The following is a 25,929-nucleotide window of genomic DNA, read 5'->3' as shown; positions in this document are numbered from 1 at the left end:
GTTTGATATTGATGCAATAATCCATGTAAAACACAGAGGAGAAAACTAATGCCCGCAGTCGAGATGCGAGATGAAGCGGGAAAAAATTAAATAAAAAGAGAGTAAACAGGTGCACGAGTTAAAATACATGCAGTTGAAACAGTAAAAAAGTGTGGGGGGGGGACTAAGCATGCAGTAAAATGGTAAAGGACAAAACGATGAACATATAAGAAGAATAAGCAATGCTAAGCAGGTTAGCAAGCTACAAACACAGTGCTTTTATCACTTTCTGATTAAGAGGAAATTGTAATTTGGTGCCTTTCTGTTCCAGTGTTTTGATTAGCGGATTGGCACTTCCAAAATACTCTTGTCATTGTTCTGACTGCATAGAGTCCAAAAATGATGCTAAAAGATCAAATATTACACATGCATTTATTCATACCCTAATAATATATTTGTGTGAACTATTGTGGTATGCCATCTTGTCCATTGTTCACTACAGCATGTATGCAGGGCTCTCTCCATCCACATTCAAAGTTTATAATGCTGCCATAGTGATTGTCCCCTTTGGGTGGTTTGTCTGTGGGCAAACACACTTTGGACTCTAAGTTCTTGTGAGGAGCAATGTATTTAATGTCTCACTATCCCATTGGCTACTGGGATTACATTATTTTGCCAGTCAGTGAACATTCTGTTTCTCTCTTTCCCCCATTGTGGTGCAGATGAGAATTTTTGGACAATGTATCACTACTTGTTATGGCAAGTGTCATTGTTATATACATTTTTTCCTTCCAATTATTAAATATGTAGTGTATGTCAATATCTGTTTAACTACACTACTAGCTAGTAAGAAATGCTTCCCGGTCGGAATCAGTAGCACGGCATGATGGTATACATTTCCCATAGTGTCAAAGGGACCAACTTAAAAGGGAAAGTTCTGATTATGACTGTAACCTTGGTTCCCTGAAAGGAGAGAATGAGATGCTGCACAAGCTTTCTGCACTATTGATTTCACACTGATAAGGGATCAAGAGATGTGCTCCGCTCCCTTCAGTCAAAATATCTTGATGATGTGCATATCAGAGCTGGAGCATCAAATGCCATCTGCCAACAGATTGCCATGATTTTATAGAGCATCAGAGATCGTCACTCAAGGGAGGAGTTTCAATTAGCATCAGCTACTAATGCAGCATCTCTTTGCTCTTTCCTTTCAGGGAACCAAGGATACAATTATTCATTGCCTCGGTATATGACGTCACAATCTTTGTCAATATCTTCTGTCTCTTAATAGGGTCCTTCAGGTCCACCTGGAATATTAGGTCCACTGGGTGAAATTGGAGCAGTGGTAAGATTCTCTGCACAAACTCCACATACTAACTCCTATCTGTTTAGTAACCATAGCAATTTAGGTACAAGATTTCAGATCAATTCAGTTAGGATTGCAGATCAGGATGTTTCTGAAATACTGTACCATGTGTGTGTGTGTGTGTGTTTGTGTGTGCGTGCGTGCTTGCATGTTTGACACTATGCAAAATATACTATACTACTTATTCAGAATTCAGTGTATTATACTACTGTATTAATAAGCACTATTAAATAAGTTCCCTGTTTTCCAGAATTTTTTATGTTATTTCCCATTCTCAGACTCTGCCCTACTCTTCTCACTTATTTTCATGGAAACTATTACCATCATGCCCTAATTTAGCCAATGCCAAATTAGTTATTGTCCCTTTATACAATTAAATGCTCTCAGATGGCACTAGAGAACACTGGTTTTTCTAATTAGAATACTTTAACCAATTACAAAGAAATAAGGAACAGATGTTGTAGCACATGGTCTTTTTTGTTTCTAATTACCTATCCATTATTCCCACATGTTTTCTGCATAGAAGACATAGCTTTGAGGGACCAAAACCTGTAGCAACATTCAGAAAGTTAAAGCTCTATCCTAATTAGTTTCCTGGTTTTTATAACAGGGTCTACCTGGAAAAGCCGGGGAGCAGGGCCTACAAGGTGAACCAGGAGAGAAGGTGAAGATCATGTGTGGTTGGAAATGCTGATTAGTCTGGTATAGCCATTGTGTAGTGATGTTTTGTCCCACATTTATAATAGTGCAGATATGATCACATGCAGATGTTTTAAATAACCCCTTCAGATTATTGTCCTGTATGATAATCTATCAGTTTTGTCAAAAAAGTGTTTAATTTAATTATGTTTGACAAATTTCTGTTTAAGGACATTATCATGTGACACTTGACTCTTGTGCCAACATAATTGAGTAACGTTTCACCCATTTCACATTTTCTTTCATTCTAGGGTGCAGTTGGATCTCCTGGAAGTATGGGGGAGCAAGGCTTGATTGGACCTAGAGTAGGTTGTTTCACTTAACTAACAGCACTGTCTGTCTCTTTAAAGTAGTGCAGAGATTTCTAATCAAAAAATCTCATTTAGGGTGACCCTGGGCTCGATGGGGAGGATAGTCCAAGCGGTCCTGATGGTGCTAAGGTCAGAGAAATGCCAGATTATTTTTGCATAATTACTTTGACAGAAAAATAAATAAACACACACCTGGATTTTTGCTAGCAGGACACATTAAATATTAGAAAAAGAGAATAATTAAAATCCAGCATCCAGTATTTTCAATATTTTTCAATATTTACAGCCGTGCAACATTTATTAGGAATTTAAAAGCAGAGAATAACGCACAGGCAAATTTAAACAGTGGTCAGTTAGAGAGGTTTCTAAATACTAGCCCCTTATAATGCATGCAACCTGGTAAATTGCACAAATATTGCTGAATTTGCCTTTACCGGTAAATGTACCACGTCTGCTATTCACACATGCAACAGTTTTTTCCGTTTTGCTTCCATTCACACAACAGCACCAAAAATGCCATTAAAATCTGAGATATAGTTATTTTATCAGTCGACAAATGTATTCATCCACTCGGATGAAGAGATGTGCTTTTAGGCTGGATTACACTAAACCAATTCTAAAATCTGAACAAAAACTAAAAATACTAGTTATCACACACTTACCATCTATGTAAATGGCTACAGACAAAAACTGGACATCACACACTAAACTACAAGATCACTCGGTTGTCAAGTCAATCCAATTACAAACTCAGTGGAAATGCACCCCCGTTCTGAGAGACGCTTGACAGATGTGAACAAATATAGATGTACGGAAGGAAGCATTGCTGTTGATGATGCAGCTTCTCTGATCCGAGTCTCAAAACAATTAGCCTTGCACGGTCGATTTACATTTGCTGCTCACCATATGACTTCATATTTGAGTCATGTAGTGTCATACACTATGAGATTTTCCCTATGGTCTGATCTAAAATCAAATATTAAATATTTTTATATCCTCTGACTAAATTTGAATAATTTTATTATCTCTCCCATTTGAAGACATTTTTGGACTCCTGAGTAACTGAATTATATTCTTATGTCAGCATATCCTGATACGAGCTCAAACCATTAACCTTAAGACTCTGTTCAGACATAACATAAAAACTGAACTTTTCAGGTAATATTACAACTTCTCATTCAGGCAAATAGCCAGCCCTAAATTGACAGTTTTTATTTTTTTTGTTCACACATGACCACTAAAATAAAAATTGCAGTTCATGTTCGAGAAAAGGCTGTATGTGTGAAAGCGACTATGAGGAGGGTAAATGATCACTTTTTCAAAGAACGTTAGATATTGTTTCAACTATGATTGGATAGATAATGATTAAGCTCATTTTATTGATGCTAAAACTCAATAGGTGTTTTTGCATTTAGGGTGAAAAGGGGGATATCGGAATGGAGGGGGAAACTGGTGAAAAGGGAGCCATTGGATTTAAAGGAAAAGAAGGGCAACCAGGAGATCCCGGCATAATGGGCATCAAGGTGTGTGTTCTGCTCAGTTTTTATGCATCAAATCCTTTCCTTCAGGTGCAAGGGTGCTCTGTATACCTGAAAAAGTATTATAATATTTAGCTGATTCTTACATTCTAAAAGACCTACTGAACGCCATAGCAAACTAGGCCTTCTCTGCTGGAAAATAAAACATTAAACCAGCCTAAGTTGGTTTGCTGGTCTTAACTGGTATTCACAACCAGTTTTGAATGTCAGGCTGGTCTCTTATAATTTTTCGAAAGGTTTTGGGCACTTTTTAGCTGCTCAGGCTGGAAGAACAGTTGGTTAACTAGCTAAGTCAGCCTTGCTCAAGTAGGGAGGCCAGCTAAACCAGCTGTTAAGATTTTAAGCCTAAAAATAAAGAATAAGCCTAAAATTAAATATAAGCCTAAAAATTAAGCATAGTAAAACTAATTTACAATGCACTATATTGCTCTAGCTAGCACATGCTATATGGTTTTATTGAAGACTGAGTGATGTTAGATAGCAACAATATGGGAAACAACACAATGTGGTAGCTGGGAATTATCAAAATCATAAGTTATAGGGATAGTTCACCCAAAAATTATCTCATCATATACCCACCCGTATACCATCCCGAATGTGTGTGACTTACTTTCTTCAGCAGAACACAAAATAAGATTTTTAGAAGAATTTCAAAGCTCTTTTGGTTCATACAATGCAAATGAATGCCAAACTTTTGAAGCTCCAAAAATCACAGAGGCCCGCATAAAAGTAATCCATATGACTCCAGTGGTTAAATCAATGTCTTCAGAAGTGATTTGATAGGTGTGAGTGAGAAAAATATAATATTTTAGTCAAATTTTTACTATAAATTCAATTCAAAGTCAATCTCCACTTTAACTTTCACATTCTTTTTTTTGGATTTTTTGTTGATTGACATTCTTCATGCATATGCCCCTACTGGGCAGGGAGAATATTTACAAGCAGAAATGTCCATACAAATGTATCTGTTCCCTTTACAAAAAGCTTCACTATGATGCTGCGCTTTTGGGAACAATCCTGCATTGAGACCATCTGTGAATATGTGTGTAACATGTCATTGAACATTGACCGGAATTTCTAGCCTCGGCTGGTGATGATCATTAGATGCACCTGTGGCCAGGCTATAAAATAGAGGTGTCACCAGCGTGTCGTCAGATATTTTTCATTCAGAGCATTCTGTGCTGTGTGTCTCACAAACCTGCTAAAAACTTTCTTCCCTTTGTTAGGAGTTAGAGATTGTTAGGCAGTGCGCAGAATTTTCTTTCCTTTCTCTCTCTGCTCTGAAAAAGATTTTTATATATATATATATATATATATATATATATATATATATATATATATATATAAAAAAGAAAGAATGAGAATGCGGAGAAACAGAGCAAACGATGCGTGTTTCCTTGTCAGCGTTACATGACTGACAAGGACACGCATGAGTTTTGTTTTGTTTGTTTGGGGGAAGAGCACGCTGCTCTCGCATTGGGCAGGGCATTGTGACCTTTCGGTCAGAGTGCTTCGCGCTCGCCTTGCTTACTTCCGAGAGCCGGCACCCACACTTCATTCGTGGGGCTCTCGTATGGATCTGGTTGAGGAGCGAGAGACGGGTCCGTCCCTTTCGCTCGCTCTCTCCCCAGATCCGACTGGTCCTTCGCTTGATCTTGAAGCGCGCTCCAGCGCCTCTTCAGTTCATGAGGGGGACATCGATTCTCTTGGATCTGCAGATTTCGAGTTACCCACATCCGAGCACTCAAAGCATGACTCAAAATCCTCTGAAGAGTTACTCGATGTGGTTACTCGTGCAGTGGCCAGACATCAATTAGACTGGCCACGTGACCAAGAAACCCCCAAACGCTTCAAGTTAGAGGACATATTTCTGTCTGGTGGCCAAGGGAAGGGAACTTCATCGAGCTACAGATTTGTCTCTCAGTGCGACCAAGCAGTCAGCCCGTGCCATTGGCTTTAAGATCACGCGAAGGACTATGTCCACTTTAGTCAGTACGGAGAGGCATTTATGGCTTAACCTTTCAGGCATCAGAGATAAAGACAGAGTTTTCTTACTCAATGCCCCGGTTTTGCTTTCTGGTCTCTTTGGAGATGCCATGAATACGGCTATCTCCAGATTTCAGGAGACGAAAAGCCACGAGGAAGCCTTTGGGCAGTTTCTTCCTCGCCGCACTCAGGGGGCGGGGCCGTCGGCCACCCAGTCTCACCCCGATTCTACTAGGAGGGAGGCTCAAAAACAGAGCGTGGTGAGTCATGCTCCCCCTTGTAGGGACTGGGAACAGGCTTGTCGCCCTCAGCAGCCGCCCAGGCAAGACCTCAGGGCTGTGATTTCTAAAAGAAAGAAACCCTAACGGTCTTGTACCCAACCTTGTGAGGGTAGTTCCCTTCAGGATGGGGCGTGTGTATCATCCACTTTGGCTCTCCAAATACCCTCACAAAACCTCTTCACTCCCGCCACCTTTGGTGTTTCAGGTGATAGAGGCTTCCAACAAAGAGTTGGGTGTACCGTTGCTTCCTGCCTTAAACAGGAAGTGTTGAAATTAGTACCCATTTCAAAGAACCTGGCAGCGTGGAAACTTCTGCCAGGTATTTCTATGTGGGTTCTAAAGACAGTAAGTAAAAGTTACTCTGTGTTTCAACGGCATGGTTCCCACTACCATAAGACCGAGCAGGCATGTCTACTGTGGAAAGAACTGCAAAATCTCTTGGTAAAAGGGGCCATAGAACATGTTCCCCTTCCAGAGAAAGAGTCAGGCTATTACAGCAAATACTTCCTGGTTCCCAAGAAGGGTGGGGGGTTGCGTCCGAATCTAGATATTCGAAGCTTGAACTGCTCGGTCAGGGTGTTCAAGTTCAAGATGCTAACTGTCAATTCGGTCGTGTCTCAGATCCAACATCACGATTGGCTGGTCACGATCAATCTCTTGGACGCATATTTCCATATTGAAATTCTGCCACAGCACAGGAAGTTCCTGAGGTTCGCTTTTGGGGACCAAGCCTTCTAATATCGGGTTCTTCCATTCGGCCCTCCCTATCACCCCGCACATTCACGGGCACAGTTGTCTCCCACTCTTATCAGTTCCATCCAGAACTCCCTGAGCAATCTCAGGCTAGGTCAAGGTTGCACTGTTCATCAGTATCAACGAATACTAGGTCTCATGGCGTGTGCGTCCACGATGATTCATTTGGGCCTTCTCCATATGAGACCATTTCAGCTGTGGCTAAATGCCAGGGGATTTCATCCAAGGGCCAGTCCCCTAAGGCAAATAAGGGTTACGCGCCGAGCGCTTCGTTCCCTTTCTATGTGGTGCAGACCCCGGTTTCTTACCTTGGGTCCCACTCTCGGTGTGTAATGTCATCGCAGGATGCTAACGACAGATGCCTCTCTGACAGGTTGGGGTGCGGTCTTAAGTGGTCGTCCAGCCCAAGGGGAATGGGAGGGTCATCAGCTCGATTGGCACATCAACTGCCTCAAACTGATGGTGGTATTTCTGGCCCTGAAATACTTCATCCGACATCTGAGAGGCTGCCATGTCCTTGTGCAGGTGGACAACACAGCAGCAGTCTCCTACATAAACCATCAAGGACGTCTATGTTCTCGCCACCTGAATTTGCTAGCACATGGATTCTCCTTTGGGCCCAAGGCAAGCTCCTGTCACTCAGGGCAGTTTATTTCTCTGGACACCTAAATGTGGGAGCAGATTTTCTGTCCAGACAAAACATACCGAGGGGCGAGTGGAAACTCCACCCCGAGGTAGTACAAGAAATTTGGGAGAGATTTTACAGAGCAGAAGTTGACCTCTTGGCCTCTCAAGAGACTGCGCAATGTCCCCTCTACTTCTCTCTGAGTCACCCAGCCCCCCTGGGTCTGGACGCGATGGCGCATACATGGCCCAGAATGTGTCTGTATGCGTTTCCCCCGGTTTCTCTGCTCCCGGGAGTCTTGGCCAGAGTTCGCCAGCAAGGGTCTTGCCTCTTACTGATAGCACCTCGCTGGCCGAACAGGATTTGATTCTCAGAGATGATATTGCTCCTTGATGGCTCGCCTTGGGCGATTCCGGACAGGAGGGACCTTCTGTCTCAGGCACAGGGGACGATATTTCATCCCCGGCCCGAATTGTGGAAGCTTCATGTTTGGCCCCTGAAGGGTACCAACTGAGGGACACAGAGCTGTCGCCTGAGGTTATCGAGACCATTCTTAGTACTAGGGCTCCCTCCACCAGAAGAATCTACACCAATAAATGGGGTGTCTTCGAAAAGTGGTGCAGTTTACTTGGTGCAGATCCAGTTAACTGCCAAATTGTTTCAGTTCTGGACTTTCTGCAAGAAAAACTGTCAGCAGGCATATGCCCCGCTACTCTCAGGGTTTATGTTGCTGCCTTTTTGGGCATCCTCTACTCGCTCGCTTCATTCGTGGAGCCAGGCAACTGAGGCCTCCTGTTAGGACCAGAACTCCCTCATGGGACTTAGCAATAGTCCTGGAAGGTCTGGTTGAGACCCCCTTTGAACCTCTAAAGTCAGCATCTGACAGACTTCTGACTCTCAATATTTTTTCTTATGGCGATTACCTCTCTTAAGAGGATCGGGGATCTACAGGCTCTGTCTGTTTTGCCGGCCTGTTTAGAATTTGCCCCAGGTATGGCCAAAGATATTCTGCATCCTCATCCTGACTACCTTCCTAAGGTGCCTTTTTCGACACTTCGTCCTGTCACTCTGGAAGCCTTCTGCTCCCCGCCGTTTTTAACACCGGAGCAGGAAAGACTTCACAGACTCTGCCCAGTCCGTGCCCTTCAGACTTTTGTCCACCATGCTAGCCAGTGGTGTAAGTCAGGGCAATTATTTGTCTGCTATGGGGGCCGCAACAGGGGGGCGGCCGCTACCAAGCAGACTATGTCACATTGGGTGAGGAATGCTATTGCCCTGGCCTATGAGGCGCGTGGTCAAGCTTCGCCAGTAGGTGTCAGGGCTCACTCCACCAGAGGGGTCGCCTCCTCTAAAGCCTTGGCTAGAGGGGTCCCTCTGCAGCAGGTTTGTGATGCGGCAGGCTGGTCCTCTCCGCACACATTCATTCGATTTTATAGTTTGGATGTTCTCTTACGTCCTTGAGTCGACATCTCAAGCTCATGCCTGAACAAGTTCGTGATGTGGCAGGCTGGTCCTCTCCGCACACGTTCATCGAACTTTATGGGTTAGATGTTTCTGCTACTCCGGACTCTTACATCCTTGAGTCGACATCTCAAGCTCATGTCTGAACAAGTTTGTGATGCGGCAGGCTGGTCCTCTCCGCACACATTCGTAAAATTTGATGGTTTAGATGTTTATGCTACTCCAGGCTCTTATGTCCTTGAGTCGAAATCTCAAGCTCTTGTCTGAGACCTCTCACGTTTTTGTGAGCACACTTCACAACCATAGGGGTCCGGACAGCCCCAGTGCGGCGGCGTGTGTATTGCGTTCCCAAAAGCGCTTAGCAAAAGTGCAGCATCATAGTGAAGCTTTTTGTAAAGGGAACGTCTCGGGTTACATCTGTAACCCTTGTTCCCTGAAAAAAGCGGAACGAGATGCTGCACTTCTTTGCCGCACTGGGACGTCCCAGGACTGCTCTTCAGAAAAAGATATCTGATGACACGCTGGTGACACCTCTATTTTATAGCCTGGCCACAGGTGCATCTAAAGATCATCACCAGTCGAGGCTATAAATTACGGTCAATGTTCAATGACGTGTTACACACATATTCACAGCTGGTCTCAAAGCAGGATTGTTCCCAAAAGCATCTCGTTCCGCTTTTTTCAGGGAACAAGGGTTACACATGTAACCCGAGATGTTTCTCACCCACACCTATCATTTCACTTCTGAAGATATGGATTTAACCACTGGAGTCTTATGGGTTACTTTTATACAGCCTTTATATGATTTGTGGAGCGTAAAAATTTTGGCACCCATTCATTTGCATTGTTTGGACCTACAGAGCTGAAATATTATTTTAAAAACCTTAATTTGTGTCTGTTAGCTTCTAAAGTGTATAATCTCTTTAATTTAATTTCAGGGTCCTGAAGGCAAACCTGGAAAAATTGGTGAGAGGGGAAAACTAGGAGACAAGGTAATGCAAAATATTTGTTTTGTTTTTTTGTTAAATTTTTTACCCAGTTTCCCACTACCACTACAAAGTGCTTAATGAATGTCAGTATGTGTTGTGCATAAGCAAAAAACTTATATTTAGAGTATAAATTTTGCTAAAATGTATTACAGGGTAGCAAAGGTCACCAAGGTCACCTTGGAGAAACTGGACAAATCGGGGAGCAAGGTGCTATGGGTTTTATCGGGCCAAAAGGAAGCAGAGGAACTACTGGATTTCTGGTACATGCTTTGCTGTTTTTAAATGAGTATTCTGCTCTTTTGCAAAATCATGTTCAATATAACTTTTTGTCAAAAAAACAGCAAAAGGACCATTGATTACGAAGGACTTACCCACTTATGATGTCACAGGGGAATGAGTCAGCAGAAATAATTACAAATGCTCTCTGAAACACCCTTCCATTTTCCAGAGATAGATTACATTTTTTGGAACTTCTTATATTACATCATCTAGAAGTTTATCTTGAGACCCCCCAAAAAATACTGATGCTTACTCTCCGGGGACACTGTACCACCAAATTATAAAACTGCCGGTATGCAAACGTTGTTGTGAAGTGCGTACTGGCTCACCTTGAGCACTGGTTATATTGGATGTAAAAAAAAACTGTTTTTGATTATGCTATCTGAATCTAACTCACATGATTTTCAGGGTGCTCCTGGAACAATGGGTCAACTAGGAGAACAAGGTTTAGTGGGATATGAAGTAAGTGTCATATAGCATTGACATGCCTTTAAAGACTTTATTTGACCTCAGAATAATAGAAGATTATTATGTATACTTTCTCATTGGTTTTGTATTTTTAACCTTAGTTGCCTGTCTCAAACAGTTCCCTGCACCACTTTTAACCTTTATTACTTTCTATTTCATTCATAATTTATTATTTGCTTTAGGGTCACCAAGGTCTGCAGGGTCCAATAGGATCACCAGGACCAAAAGGTGAAAAGGTAAAAACAAATAAACTTTTGTTCATAAGTAGAAGCTAGTTTCATAAACCTAAGAAGTCTAGCAAAGAAATGCGTTTTTTGTATGCATAATAAAAACAAACAGCATATTTTTCTTAAATAGTTTTCTACAACTTATTTGTTAAATCATGGTCTAGATTCTCAAAAACTACAGTTTATTGATGTAATTTTAACTTGGCTTATGCATAGCACATGGCAAAAGAAACATCAGCACTTGAAGTTTTAGCTAGAGATATCCATTGACAGAATGCTGGCATAAATCATTTAACAGCCTCTTCTTTTAATAAGGGCCACATTCTGCCCCATAGTGATAGTCTTGGCAGTGATAGTCTTAATACATAACCAGAGATCAATGCTCAAATTAATTTCAAATCATTTTCAGGGAGAGCATGGAGATGATGGGAAGGTTGAAGGTCCACCTGGTCCTTCAGGTGACATCGTGAGTCAGTCCACTAGATTTTACTATGCTTTATTGTCTTGTTTTGGAAGAATTCTGAGTTCCAACCTGATCAATGTGTTTGGTTTTATCTGGTATTCAGGGACCTGTTGGCAACAGAGGAGAAAGGGGAGAACCAGGTGACCCTGGATACCCAGTAAGTTTGCATAGCTAAAGATAGCTTTTTGTATTATTGTTATAGTTTAGTATATAACTATTTTTGGATTAATTAAAGGTTAATCCAGAGGTTCACCCAAAAAATTTAATTATGTCATCCTTTACTTATTCTCATGTTGTTCCAAACCAAAAATGCATCCTGTCCTCCATGGAACACAAAATAAGATGATAGACAGAATGTTAGCATCTGTCACTTTTTTTTTTTTTTTTTGTCTCTTATTTAGAAGTTTAGTTTCCTTGTCTTAGACACTTCCTATTTCCAGTCTATGTCATGTGATTTCTCTGGTTGTTGTCTTGTGACCCTCATGTTCCATGTTTAATAAACGGTTACTGAGGCTGCCTTCTTCCCAACATCTCTTTTTGTGTTCCACGAAAGAAAAAAGTAATACAGATTTGGAAGCATGATAACATGAGGGTGAATAAATGGTGATGGACCTTTAATTTTTGGGGTGAACTATTCCTTTAAATATGCAATCTTCAATTGTTTTGAATTTCAATGTTAATTATTTAAGGGTCATGAAGGTGTTCATGGAAGCAGAGGAAAGTCAGGTGCACCTGGACTCCCTGTGAGTCAGTCTACATCTAATTCATTATCTGATCCTTAACTGAGATATGAAGTATAGAATATTTCCTTCAGATATATTTTCTCATTTTTTATTCCTTGTATATAACTACAGGGAAATGCTGGGCCAAAAGGTGTTCCAGGGCCTGAAGGGTCCAATGGCAATGAAGTAAGAATTGCTGCTTTTCATTTTGCTTCCCATATAAGTGTAATTGTATGGCCTTCATAAAAGTTTAATGATTGATTGTATTCAGGGTCCAAAAGGCAAAAACGGTCCTCCAGGTGAATCTGGAAGCCGGGGGTCCCCTGTAAGTAAGTTTCTAAGACTTAGTTGACAACATGACAACGTACAGTTGATTTTAAAGTAGAACTTTTGTTTTCCTCTCAAAGGGTCTTGTTGGTCTTCCTGGCCCCAGAGGAGTTGTTGGTCGTGAGGGACTTGAGGGTGATCCTGGGGTAGATGGACTCAATGGGAAAGATGGAGCTAAAGGAATTCCAGTAAGACACTGAATGTAATTCTCTTTCAAACTTATTTTGGACTAAGTGCTTTATGGCTTTAAGGAGATGATGTTTGTGATGTGCTTTGCTATTTTCCCTCTGTTATACACATTAGGGTGAGCATGGAGGTGATGGAGAGGTTGGTCTACCTGGAAAACCAGGTCCTCAAGGCATAACAGGTGTACCAGGTCTACCAGGAATTCAAGGCTCTTTTGGGCCAAAGGTAATTCACTGTTTTATGCGTGGCATTTTTAGTTACAACAGACATGTGAATAGAGAACTGTCAAGTATGTTTGTATATAATTCACAATTATTTGCATTTTAAACAATATTAGCTGGTTTTATCTTAACCCTAATTTGGTGCTCCCAGTCAGAAATGGCCGGCCTATTAAAAATTGCTTATAAATCTCTCATTATGCTATATTATTGTCATGTTCACTGTTGTCTTCTGTTTTTGTGCTTTTATGTTGAAGTTTAGTTTAGTTCCTGTTTCCTGTTTGGTTTTTGTAGTCCTTTGTAGTTTATTTTTATTATTGGTGTTCCCCTGATTGTTCCTCCTTCCCTCATTGTCTCCACCAGGTGTCCCTCATTCCCTTGTTTGTTCCTTTTGTATTTAAAACCTGGTTCTTTGTTCAGTCCTTGTCGATCATTGTTGAATGTTGATAATGTTTTCTAGTGTTTCCTGATGTTTGTTCATGCCTGTTCATGTTTTCCCCTGAATGTTCGTTCGTGGATTACCTTGCCCTTCGTGGATGTTCTTTCGTGTTTTTAGTTTCATTTTCCCATCGTGGACCTTTCATTTGTTCCTGTGTTTGTCTGATTATTGTCGCAATAAACCGCAGTTAGATCCAAACCTCTGCCTTCTCCTGCCTTCCCACAAGCATAACAATTATCAGCTTATAGATCTTTTTTCCAACTTTAATTAGCACAGGTTTTGTATTTCTTTTTGAAACTTATTGATCATAGGCCTCATCGACAACAAGGAACTTTCAGCAGATGTTGGTCAGCTGACCTAAGTGCTCTAGTAAGAGAGTAAGCGACAAGAAGGTCACAGAGATATTGAGGTGCGAGACCAGATAGAGCTTTATATACATAGCGCAGAATTTTAAAATCCATCCTCCATTTTATGGGGTGCCAGTATAGGGATGCTAATACTGGTGTAATGTGATCACACTTTCTAGACCCTATGAGGAGCCTAGCGGCTGCATTCTGAACCAACTGCAAACAGGACAAAGCAGTTTGCAGCAGTCCGGTATACAATGAGTTGCAGTAATCTAACCTTGACGATATTAGTGAATGAATCACAATTTCTAAATCTGATTTAGAGAGAAAGTGTTTTACTTTTATAATTGATCTCAGATGGAAAAAGCTGCTCTTAACAACATCACTGATCTGTCTATTTAAAAGTAGTGATGAGTCCAAGATCACTCCAAGGCCCTTTGCATGATCTTGCACATTTAACGATAGCGGACCTAGTTGTTCAACCAGTCCAGGTAAAGAGGACTTGGAGGGGCTGAGAATCAAGACTTCAGTTTTACTCTCATTTAATTGTAAGAAATTGTCAGACAGCCAGCACTTTATATTAGCTAAGCAATTTAGGGCATTCTCTATTGATAATTTTTTATCCAAGCTTGCTGGAAAATAAAATTGAGTGTGGTCAGCATAGCAATAATAAGACATTCCATATCTCTTAAAAATTAAGGACAGTGGGCGCATGTACATGGAGAATAGTAAGGGTCCTAAAATCGACCCTTGCGGGACCCCACATAATAGAAGAGCTGATGTAGAGGAGAAGATTTCCAAGTTAATAGAAAACATACTTCCTTTCAAATAAGAGGCAAACCACTGGAGGGCCGTGCCCTGAATGCCAACCATACACTGCAGACGATCTAAAAGAATATCATAATCAGTAGTGTCAAATGTGGCACTGTGACCAACAATACTAAAACCACATGTGAGCCTGAATCCAAGGAAAGGAAAATAGTGCAGATTCAGTACTATGTAGAGATCTGAAGCCTGGTTGAAATGTATCTATGATGTTGAACTTATTTAGGTAAGAGTAGAGCTGTGTGTAGACAACTCTCTCTAACATCTTGGAAATGAAAGGCAATTTTGAGATTGGTCTATAATTATTGTGAACAGCTGGATCTAAAGACGTTTTTTTTCAGCAGAGGATGTACAATAGCATGTTTAAGACAGCTTGGAACAACACCACTTGCTTATGAATTGTTTATAATTGCTGTCACTCTGGAACCAATTGTTGTAAAAACATCTTTAAAAAGACATGGTAACAAAACTCCCAGCTTTCAAATGGAACCCTTCATGTTCAGAGCTATATCATACACCTGCACAGTTGATACTGGTTCAAAGTGATTCAGTGAACTGGACAGCCTGAAAATGAGTGGCTGATGAACATGTGAAGGTGTATTTGAACCTTTAATCTGCTCCACTTTGCGAATAAATGATTGTAAAAAATCCTCACAGGTATCTTGTGTGGCATTCTGAAAAGCAATCCTTGACGGATTTAAAACAGAATCGATTGTCTTAAACAGAACTTTTGGGCGATTTGCATTTTCAGAAATGATATTGGAGAAAAATGTAGCTTTCGATTCCTTTACTGCACTTTGATAACACATTAAACGCTCCCTTAAAGTGTCAAATGAAACTTGCTGTTTATCTCCCTTCCACTTTTGCTCCACTTTCCTACACTCCTGTCTAAGAGCTCGGGTGACATCATTTAACCATGGCTGAGAGACAAACTTAACATTCATTAACTTGAGTGGAGCGACATTATCAAGGGTGAAAGTGCAGGATTTATTAAAAACATCCACTAGTGACTCAGTGTCACCCTCAACTTCATCTATAAGATGTTGGTAATAAAATTCTAAGAAAAGATTGGCAGTGGACGAATGGATGGACCTCGAAAAGCATAAGGGCTGAGAGGAAATATGAAGAGGGTGGGGACAGACAATATCAAACACTATAGAGTAATGGTCAGAAACACCAGTAACCACAACCTCAACATTAGACACAGTAATGCCATGAGGTAATACCAGATCTAATATATGACCCTTAATGTGGGTCGGACCAGAAATATGTTGTACAAATGTAATGATTTATTTGAGGGAGACAAAATCATTTAACATGGGCTTTGAAGGACAGCATATATGTATGTTAAAATCCCCCAAGAATCAGAAATATGTCACCACAAGACACTAGTCCAGAGAGAAAGTCTGAGAATTGTTGAATAAAGTCCTTGTTGAAATTGGGAGGTCTGTACAGAAGTGCACAGAAAACGGGACTTGAGACATCAACCTTCAAAAACTGAACCTCGAACCTGGAGTGTATCCACAGGTAGTGTCCTACATTTAAAAGAGTCTCTAATTAGTAGCTAATTCACCTCCTCTTCGCCCTGAAGTCCGTGGAGAAGCCTGGTGGTGTTACATGTCCCAGAGCCATTAGTTTGCTGGGGTTTAACAAGATATCTGTAATAAATAGAAAGTCCATTGATCGTGAAGTGATGAACTCATTCAAACTTAAGGACTTGTTGGATATCGATCGAGTATTTGTAAGAGCAATCTTAATGGTCGAGACAACCGTTTTGTTCGTGGAAATGGATTCATGTCTCAAAAATCTGTAAGTGTTGGAATTAATAGTCCGCTTATCCATTTTTGTGCACATCAGGATGCGGCGCGAAGACCACATAGTTATGGATGTTATTCAGGGAGCCAGCCGGGGATCTAAATTGTCGAGATCCTCGATGCACATACCGGGGACGTGCAATCCCAGAGCAGCACAGTGGTTGTAAACTTCCACTGACGGATGGATTGAAGATTTAAAACTCCATAGATCTGAGGGTAGATAGTGCAAAACTATGTTGGAGTAACAGCATAGGCCCGTAAATACACAGGATGCACTCCGTTGAAGGTGGCAAGGAATAACAACAAAACTCCAACTGGCCAATATGGATGATAGAAGGCAAAGGATATTATTCATCAGCCAACACCGGATTGACACAAGATACGGTGTCCACACACTTCTAATCCAGGTCAGAAGAGTGTAGCTGTGTTTTAAATCGTTAAAAGACTGCAGTATTTTAACCTTTTCATAATAATAAAATCAACAATGAACCAACAAAATAAAATAAAATAATCATCGAGCAGACAAACACGCCAGTGTTCACTCCACTTCTGATGACAACATGACCTTTGAGGGGAATCACCAATGAAAACATTCTGTACTATTTATTCTGTACTAGTGCGCTTTAATGTTTAACAAATAAGTTTGTTTTAAAATGCTTTTATTTTGTAACAAATGGCACAATGTCACACTTGTGTTGTTCCCGGTCAAAAATGACCAGCCATTGAAAATGATTGGGGGAGATCAAAAATAAAAGAAAAAAATTAGTGTTCAGGAGCATATTCATCATGTTCACATATGTGCATGTGTGCTTGCAAACATAAAAGCCCAGGATATACACGCACATCCAGACATCCTATACTAAACTGCATCCAACATCCATTAATTCATCCAACATTACCACACACACACACCAGAACTGTCTTTGCCCCACAGTGACCCCTCTCCAATAGAATCTAACTTTGATGGTCTTTCTTTCGTCATACATTGTGCGTTTCAAATGCAGAGCACACATTTGCAAGGCACATACAAAAGGCTGTTGACAGTCATGTGCATGAGGACACAAACCACCAGATATTCGTTAATTTGGTTTGTTGTTGATTAGAAAATAAACTCAGCAAAAAAAAAAAAAAGAAACATCCTCTCACTTTCAACTGCTTTTATTTTCAGCAAACTTAACATGTTTGTTAACATATTTGTATGCACATAAAGATTCAACAACTAAGACATAAACTGAACAAATTTCACAGACATGTGACTATCAGAAATGGAATAATGTGTCCCTGAACAAAGGGGAAATCAAAAGTAACAGTCAATATCTGGTGTGGCCACCAGCTGCATTAAGTGCTTCAGTGCATCTCCTCCTCATGGACTGCACCAGATTTGCCCGTTCTTGCTGTGAGATGTTACTCCACTCTTCCACCGAGTCACTTGCAAGTTTCCGGACATTTCTGGGGGGAATGGCCCTAGCCCTCACCCTCTGCTCCAACAGGTCTCAGACATGCCCAATGGGATTGAGATCCAGGCTCTCCGCTGGCCATGGCAGTACACTGAAATTCCTGTCTTGCTGGAAATCACACACTGAACGAGCAGTATGGCTGGTGGCATTGTCATGCTGGAGGATCATGTCAGGATGAGCCTGCAGAAAGGGTACCACACGAGGGAGGAGGATGTCTTCCCTGTAACGCACAGTGTTGAGATTGCCTGTAATGACAACAAGCTCAGTCCGATGATGCTTTGACACACCGCCCCAGACCATGATGGACCTTCCACCTCTAAATCGATCCAGAGTACAGGCCTCGGTGTAACGCTCATTCCTTCGATGATAAATGCGAGTCCAACCATCACCCCTGTTTAGACAAATCTGTGACTCGTCAGTGAAGAGCTTTTTTTGCCAGTCCTGTCTGGTCCAGCGAAGGTGGGTTTGTGCACATAGGCGACGTTGTTGCCAGTGATGTCTGGTAAGGACCTGCCTTACAACAGACCTACATGCCCTCAGTTCAGCCTCTCTCAGCTTATTGCAGTTCAGGCAGTTGTTGTTGCCATCCTGTACCTGTTCCGCATCTCACAGTACAGACATTACAATTTATTGCCCTGGCCACATCTGCAGTCCACAGTCACATACTTCCATGCAGCATGCATAAGGCACGTTCATGCAGATGAGCAGGGACCCTGGGCATCTTTCTATTGGTGTTTTTCAGAGTTAGTAGAAAATAGTTAGTTCTTGTGTGTGCGTGTGCGTGATAATGTTGGATGGATGAAAGGATGTTGGATGCAGTTCAGGGTAGGATACATTTTATCGCTGTGAAAAAGAAATACTTGCATGTAATACTCAAGAGTTTGTGCATGTGTGTGTGTTAGTGTGAGTGTGTGTGTGTGTGTGTGTGTGTGTGTGTGTGTGTGTGTGTGCGCATGCACTGAGGCAAGGCCTTCATGTTTGCAAGCACACATATACATATGTGAACATAATGAATATGCTCCTGAATATAGATTGATCTTCCCCATTCATTTTCAAAAGCTGGTCATTTTGAACCAGGAACACCAAGTGTGACTTTGTGGCATTTTGTACAAAATTAAAGCATTTCTCAACAAACTTCCTGGTTAAACATTAAATCACACTAGTTTTATAAATAGTACAAAATAATTTCACATTTTATCTAATATTGCCAAAATTATCCACTAATAATGCTTTTTTTCACTGAAAACTGAGGTGCATAAGCTCAGGTCATTGAAGCCTATGATCAATAAGTCCAAAAATAAATACAATACCTGTGCTAATTGAAAGAAAACAAGTCGGCAAAAAAGATTGAATCCAATATTTGGTGATAATATAGCATAACGAAATATGTATAAGCATTTGTTATAGGCTGGCCATTTTTGACCTGGAACACCAAAAGTGTAACAACGTAACACCCCCCACACGCACACATTTTTTTTTTTTAATTGAGACGTTGTGATACGCTGTGTGAGCAAAATCAGTAAGTTTTAGTCCAATAGTATAACATTAACTGGAATTTTCAGGCAAAAGAAAATAATCTTAAGGTCAAAAGACCTGAACACAACATGAGGGTTAAATATCTTTCTCTGCACTGTGTTTTAGGGTGAAAGGGGCCTCCCTGGCCAAACTGGACCTCCGGGCAAGAGAGGGTTTACTGGAGGGATGGGATTTCATGGAAAACAAGGTGACCGAGGGGTCAAAGGGCAACCTGTGAGTTTTGTTTCTCTGTTATGGGAATATATAATCAATCTATTGGAAATATGGCACACATACCAATGAATCTCTTCTGGAATGAAGTAGGTTTGCTTTAATTATTTATTTATATGTTATAAGAGTCCCACTATTAATTTTATTTGAATTAACACCAGTGTTAGATATTCAAAGACATTCCTTTAGCTCCTACTTAATAAAGTAAGATTTTATGTTGCTGTTCAGCACTATTCTATTTCATTATGATGGCTTGATAAAGACAGACAGACACACAGACAGACATCTGACGCTTTATCTTTTTGTCTTTCTGTCCATCTAATGTTCTTTCTGTCTGTCTATCTGTCAAACTTAAAGCTTTTAAAACTATTTAAGGAAAGGCTTTGTCAAGCACACATCATATTTTATCTTGACCATCTTTAGGTAACATTATTAGTCTAGGATCAAGATGTGTGGTTTATTTTTTTCTTCTTAGGGCAATACTGGTGAACAGGGATTTCCTGGAGTTCTTGGAATGTTTGGACCAAAGGTAAACTTGTATCCTTCATCATATAATTTAACATTCTGTGCATTCTAAATATCTTCAGATGTTACCTAGATATGATTGATGTTCAGTGCCAAGATGTTTTCAGAAATACCGAAAGATGTGAATATTACACCAGAGATCAAATAAGTTTAAAGTGCAATCTAGAATTTGATCACAACTGTTCTAGCACTGATGTTTTTAAAGGGATAGTTCACTCAAAAATTTAAATTCTCTCATTTACTCACCCTCATGACTTTCTTTCTTCTGCAAAACACAAACAAAGATTTTAGAAGAATATCTCAGTTCTGTTGGTCCATACAATACAAATGAATGGTGATCAGGCATTTGAAGCTCTAAAAAGAAGTTAAAGTCAGCATTTATACTTTTATAAAAGTAATCCACAAAACTCCAGTGGTTTAATCAATGTCTTCTGAAGAGATCCAGTTTGTTTGAGGTGAGAACAGACCAAAATATTACTCCTTTTTTCACGGTTCATCTTGCCATTACAGTCTCTAGGCAAGATCATTATTTCAAGCTTGATTACACTTCATAGTGCTTGACACATGTGCTAGATGTTGCTATAGGAATTGTAACCAAGCTTGAAATAATGATCGCCAAGGAGACTGCTGTCAAAATGTACAGTGAAAAAGTTGTATTTTGGTCTGTTTTCACCCAAAACCAACTGGATCACTTCAGCAGACATCGATTAAACCACTGGAGTCTGATGAATTATGTTTATGCTGACTTTATCTGCTTTATGGAGCTTCAAGGCCTGATCACCATTCACTTGCATTGTAAGGATCTACAGAGCTTAGATGTTCTTCTTAAAATCTTTGTGTTCTAAAAGAAGAATACACATCAGGGTTGGCTTGATGGTGAGTAAATGATTAGAGAATTTTCATTTACTCTTTAAAATTAGTAAAGAGAACGAATTAAGGAACGCAACTAAACAAATGTATTGTGATTCAAATTGTATAATATCAGTTTGGACCACACAGTTTTGTCTGATAGCTATTGTCAAGGCTATAATCTGACTTAACATGAGTTACAAGCTGTGTTTCTCATTCACAGGGTCCACCAGGAGACCTTGGTGCAGTTGGTATCCAGGGTCCAAGGGGTCCTCAGGGTTTAATGGTAAGTACTACTTTGAGTACTGTTATTAAAATACAAGTGAGATAGATAAAGAGTTCTTGATCAGCAACTACAGTAGATGTTTCTTCTATTAAGGGGATGCAAGGAGTCATCGGACCTGTTGGTATCATTGGGCCTGGTGGTAATTCAGTATGTATTATCTTCATCACTCATTTTGTTTTATGGATGGTCTCTAATTGGGGGCATAATATAAAATAATCAAAACAATTATCTGTGTATTAGGGACCACAAGGAGAGAAAGGAAGTAAAGGGGAAATGGTGAGTGTCATTCTTGGGATGCTTAACTTCTCATATTAGTTACAGGGCAGTAATGTTTTCATTTTTAAAGAACATTAAAAAAGAGGGACATTACTGAGAGAGAGAGAGAATATGAAAAACATCACATTCAGATGTGCAGGGAGAGAGTTTATTGTTAAAGTCAGTTCATTATTGAAAAAGGGATCCTTATTAAAAAATTAAACATTTTGTGGTTCTCCTTTTTCTTTTAAACAGGGTTTTCAGGGACCCAGGGTATGTTATCCGATTTTTGTCTTCAATGTAACTACCACTTTACCTTAATAAATGAAGTGGTACTAACTGACATCAACATTTTCTTTTCTCCATCCGTCAGGGACCTCCAGGTCCTTGTGGACCACCTGGACCTCCTGTAAGTATTCTTTCAATTAATGTTATTATTTTGATGCATTTTAATAACCATATGAATTTAATGTGTTATGCATTTAGTTTAAGAGCATTAAAATGAACTATTTCCTTATCTCTCTTTGGTTTATAGGGGCCTCCTGGTGTATCTCTGTCTCTTGTAAGTGGGCATATAAAGATATCTTGACAATAGAAACTTAAGTCCTCGTGTCTAATGCCATTAGTTGCTCTCATGTTAAACTCCACTTTGTTTTGACATAGGACAATGAGGCTCTTGGTGCTGCTTTACATGAGATTATTGATTCCCGCTCTGCATTAAGGTCTGAGGTAAGAGCCAAGTAATATTTAGAGCTGGTTCCTAACAAAGTATTGTGTAGTACAATCATTCCTCTGTCAGTTAGCTACAAGTTAGTTTGCAAAACATTATATCTGGACTTTGTCTCATTCCAATCCACAGATATATCAAGATACTGACCTTCCAGTGTTGGACCAGGGATATGACATATTTAAGACCCTTCACTACCTCAGTATCCTGATCCACAGCATCAAGAACCCGCTTGGAACGCAGGAGAATCCAGCTAGAATGTGTAGAGATCTGTTTGATTGTGAACATAGGTTGAATGATGGTGAGAGATTCTGTTAATTTATTCTTTCTTTTTTTTTTTTTTTTTTGCTGTGTAAATCTCTGAAGCTACATTATACAAAAACAGTTCATTTAATTAAGGTAGCTAATAAACTATTTATATGTGATATAAAAGTGTATATACAGTAAGGGTTTATCACCCAAAGCAAGTCACTTATGTCAAATTCTGGGCAATGCAGTCTGATATGAATAATTTGTTTTGCTTTTATCTTGTTTCTTTACTTTATCTTAAGGCACGTATTGGATAGATCCTAATCTAGGCTGCTCCTCTGACAATATTGAGGTGACCTGCAACTTCACCAATGGAGGCCAGACCTGCCTTAAGCCAGTAGCTGTGTCCAAGGTATTGAACGCTGGCAATTGACTAAAGCAATTTATGAGTAAGCCTGCACCGAAACTCTACCCGCGGAATTTCACAGATTTTGCAGAACTTAAATACCCATAATTCAGGAAAAACTCAAAAGTTCACCCAAAATTGTGCATGCTGTAACCATTTACTCACCCTCATGTTGTTCCAAACCTGCACAACTTTCTTCATGTAATACACCAGAAGATATTTTGATGAATATTCAAGCAGCTCTTCACCATGCAACAGTTCATAGTGACAGTTTCTGTCAAGCTCCAAAAGGACCAAAATAAAAAAACAAAAACATTTTTATCCTTTTTGGAGCTTGTGCTCTTTATGTTTCAATTGTATAAATATGTGTATGAATTAAATAGCTTTGTATTAACTGATAATGAACCTATTATATACTGCAATCAGAACAGAAGCCATAATGTTAAAATGCTAAAACATTTCATGCTATTTTTAATGTTTTATTCATTACTACATTTTTCTCTTGAAGTTAGAGATTGGAGTTAGTCTGATCCAAATGAATTTTATCCACCTCCTGAGCTCTGAGGCTGTGCAGATCATCTCCATCCACTGCCTGAACACCCCTGTTTGGGCAGCAGGGGACTCCAAAATACCTTCCTCTAGTGCAGTGTACTTCAAAGCCTGGGATGGGCAGATAGTCGAAGCTGGGGGATTCATTGAGCCTGATCTAATAAAGGATGACTGCTGGGTAAATATGTAATAATCCTATAGTCATAATATCTAAAGTCATGTATGTATGTGGGTTTAATTGCCTTGCTCAAGGCCACAAGAGTCCCTTCATGTGTTGCATCTACCTGGGAACTTGCAATCTCTGTGTAAACTGCATAGATCCTTACCCATTATGCTACTACCATTCCTTTACTCATTTTACAACTAATCCTTCTACTTTTTATCCTATCAGATTACAGATGGCCGCTGGCATCAGGCACAGTTTGTTTTCCGGACACAGGACCCAAACTTACTGCCCATTGTTGAGGTCTACAACTTGCCCAGCACTAAACCTGGCTCACATTACCACCTGGAAGTTGGCCCTGTTTGCTTTTTATAAAAAAAGGGACGATGGACAACCTTAAATACCCTTGATACAGAGGCTGTTTTTATGTTTAGAGGCCAATGAAACTGGTCTGAATTCTGTACCTCTCCTCTCAAGCCTGGACTGCAGCCTTAAACATGAGGACAAAGGAATCTGGAGCAGCTTTGGAGAAAGCAAGACTTCTTATGCTAGCAGCTCTGGGTGACATATGCTCTTTTTTCAGAGCTGTGCTTCTTGTTTCTGGAAAACAAGGCCTGAATATTTTGCTAGAGGTGCTTCTAAAACTTTTTCAGAATGTTACAAGTCTTAATTTATTCATATAGTTGTGTTTTTCATGCACAGCATGTGGGAAAATGATAAGGAACAATTAAAACATTTAATTGTATTGAAGTACTTATTTTGTATTCTATAGTTACACATGATCATGTGTATTTATACATGTACTTGTGTGTGTATGTAAATTTTATGTAAAGTGCAATAGAGAATGGAGAGATTTTTTTGAAGATACATTTTGTATTTGGCTGTCCAGGCGAGTAAGGTTTACTGTCACACATATCATTCAATTCAGGTTGTTGTGTGTACTTGCATATACCAGCAGGTCTGAAGCCTATCTATTGTAAGCCTCCAATACTAGCTAAGTGGGGTTCAGATTTGCTGAGATGATAATTACAAACTTGGACTCACCAACACACATGCATATACACAAACATTCATGCAAAACCAGCATATGACTCACCATTTAAGTAATGGAGGTGGATCCAAACTTGAAAATTTACATGTAAATGTCTACCTCCCATCTTTCATTTTTTGGGAAAATAAGTTTTAAAGAAGATTCACATTTAACTCCTGTGGTTTGGTTTAATTGAAAGAAGAATCTGTTTCTGTCAAATGTTTTTAATTTAAGTGCCTTTTATATACTTGGAAAGGGAATATTTTTGTATACGTTTTAAAAATAAAAATTGTTAAAATATCCTTTTTGCAGCCACACAAATTGTAAATCCTTTATTTTCTAGTATGCCTTATTTGTACAAATCTTTGAACTGAGAAGACATGAGAATTGTTTGTCATAGCAAGAGTGGTGTTCATAGATGTCATTTTTATTGTAAAGGGCCATATTGTGCAAAAACACGTTGTGCTTTATATCACACTTGCCTCTCATCACACAGTGATTTTTATTAAGTGCATTATATTTATCACATCGGGGGAAAAAATACATTTGGTTTACTTAATTCCAGAAGCCTTTTGTGACTGCAGAAGTAATTATTTGACATGGAAAATACACTGCTCTGTGTCATATTATGTCTTTGTTAAGGTGCTTGCGCAAAGCCAAAGGTTATGGTTACAAATTATTCATTAAAACAAGGGCACTAGCAACTTCCACTATAATGGGTTTGTACGTTTGTCACGAGTGGCTTTAAAATTATGTTAAGCTAAATATTCTTTAGTTGTGACCAAAAAGAGGTATTTGTATGTGATTCTTAGGACATTTTCTGTTGATTTATGAGAAAACTGCCAGGAGCCATCTTATTTCGCCAAATGAGAGTGTTTAATATTTGTACCTCTTTGTGTACATTTTAGATTTGATTGTCTAGTGTATTCAATGATCTTTGAGTAAAGAAAGAAAGAAAGATAGAAGGTAGGTCTGTGAATATTCTTGAATATTTTTTCACCAAAAAAATAATGTCAGTGTTCTGCCAATTAAATTGATTGTTACCAAACATTCACATCATTATTATGGCAGAGAGTAGTCCATCTCTATCTGTCTGTCATACTAAATTTGTGTTTTTTACTTGACCGTTTCTCATTTACCTCTGAATAAACAATGAATGATGAAAATGAATAAAAACATAATTATTAGTCATGAATGGCCTAATACAATATCTACTATTATGGTTCTACTGACTTTTTAATGGCCTAAGTCTCTGCAGAAAAGAGCACTGCTGCACTAGGTCTCTTGTCACTTCTACAAAGTAGCCTGAAATACTTTAACGGGAGAAAGATGCATTGTGGTTGTCTCATGTATTCATAGGCTTTTCTAAACTGATTTAATTGTA

The 25,929-nt window shown here is 39.7% G+C and overlaps 1 protein-coding gene across 2 annotated transcripts in view; it reads left to right on the top strand.

Annotated features, from left to right (window-relative positions):
* The window catches only part of col27a1b (collagen, type XXVII, alpha 1b), a 128,111-nt gene extending 102,410 nt beyond the window's left edge, over positions 1–25,701 (top strand). The window contains exons 33-61 of one of the 2 annotated variants that reach the window (XM_052103630.1): positions 1,271–1,324; positions 1,956–2,009; positions 2,296–2,349; positions 2,431–2,484; positions 3,771–3,878; positions 9,938–9,991; positions 10,141–10,248; positions 10,676–10,729; positions 10,918–10,971; positions 11,372–11,428; positions 11,529–11,582; positions 12,115–12,168; positions 12,280–12,333; positions 12,419–12,472; positions 12,555–12,662; positions 12,778–12,885; positions 19,402–19,509; positions 19,982–20,035; positions 21,104–21,166; positions 21,260–21,313; positions 21,407–21,442; positions 21,677–21,694; positions 21,795–21,830; positions 21,957–21,983; positions 22,085–22,150; positions 22,281–22,449; positions 22,700–22,809; positions 23,312–23,530; positions 23,744–25,701. In XM_052103630.1, coding sequence (XP_051959590.1) covers positions 1,271–1,324; positions 1,956–2,009; positions 2,296–2,349; positions 2,431–2,484; positions 3,771–3,878; positions 9,938–9,991; positions 10,141–10,248; positions 10,676–10,729; positions 10,918–10,971; positions 11,372–11,428; positions 11,529–11,582; positions 12,115–12,168; positions 12,280–12,333; positions 12,419–12,472; positions 12,555–12,662; positions 12,778–12,885; positions 19,402–19,509; positions 19,982–20,035; positions 21,104–21,166; positions 21,260–21,313; positions 21,407–21,442; positions 21,677–21,694; positions 21,795–21,830; positions 21,957–21,983; positions 22,085–22,150; positions 22,281–22,449; positions 22,700–22,809; positions 23,312–23,530; positions 23,744–23,890 — 2,190 coding nt within the window. In that variant the 3' untranslated portion in view covers positions 23,891–25,701. Of the gene's footprint in view, positions 1–1,270; positions 1,325–1,955; positions 2,010–2,295; positions 2,350–2,430; positions 2,485–3,770; positions 3,879–9,937; positions 9,992–10,140; positions 10,249–10,675; positions 10,730–10,917; positions 10,972–11,371; positions 11,429–11,528; positions 11,583–12,114; positions 12,169–12,279; positions 12,334–12,418; positions 12,473–12,554; positions 12,663–12,777; positions 12,886–19,401; positions 19,510–19,981; positions 20,036–21,103; positions 21,167–21,259; positions 21,314–21,406; positions 21,443–21,676; positions 21,695–21,794; positions 21,831–21,956; positions 21,984–22,084; positions 22,151–22,280; positions 22,450–22,699; positions 22,810–23,311; positions 23,531–23,743 lie in introns of those variants that run through there. The other variant, XR_007968540.1, reaches the window with a different exon arrangement.
* The last annotated feature ends 228 nt before the right edge of the window (positions 25,702–25,929 follow it).

This window comes from Xyrauchen texanus, chromosome 3 (assembly GCF_025860055.1).
Source record: "Xyrauchen texanus isolate HMW12.3.18 chromosome 3, RBS_HiC_50CHRs, whole genome shotgun sequence".
NCBI lineage: Eukaryota > Metazoa > Chordata > Actinopteri > Cypriniformes > Catostomidae > Xyrauchen > Xyrauchen texanus.
Note: the sequence above shows the minus strand (reverse complement) of the source record. Positions and strands in the feature narration are given on the sequence as shown.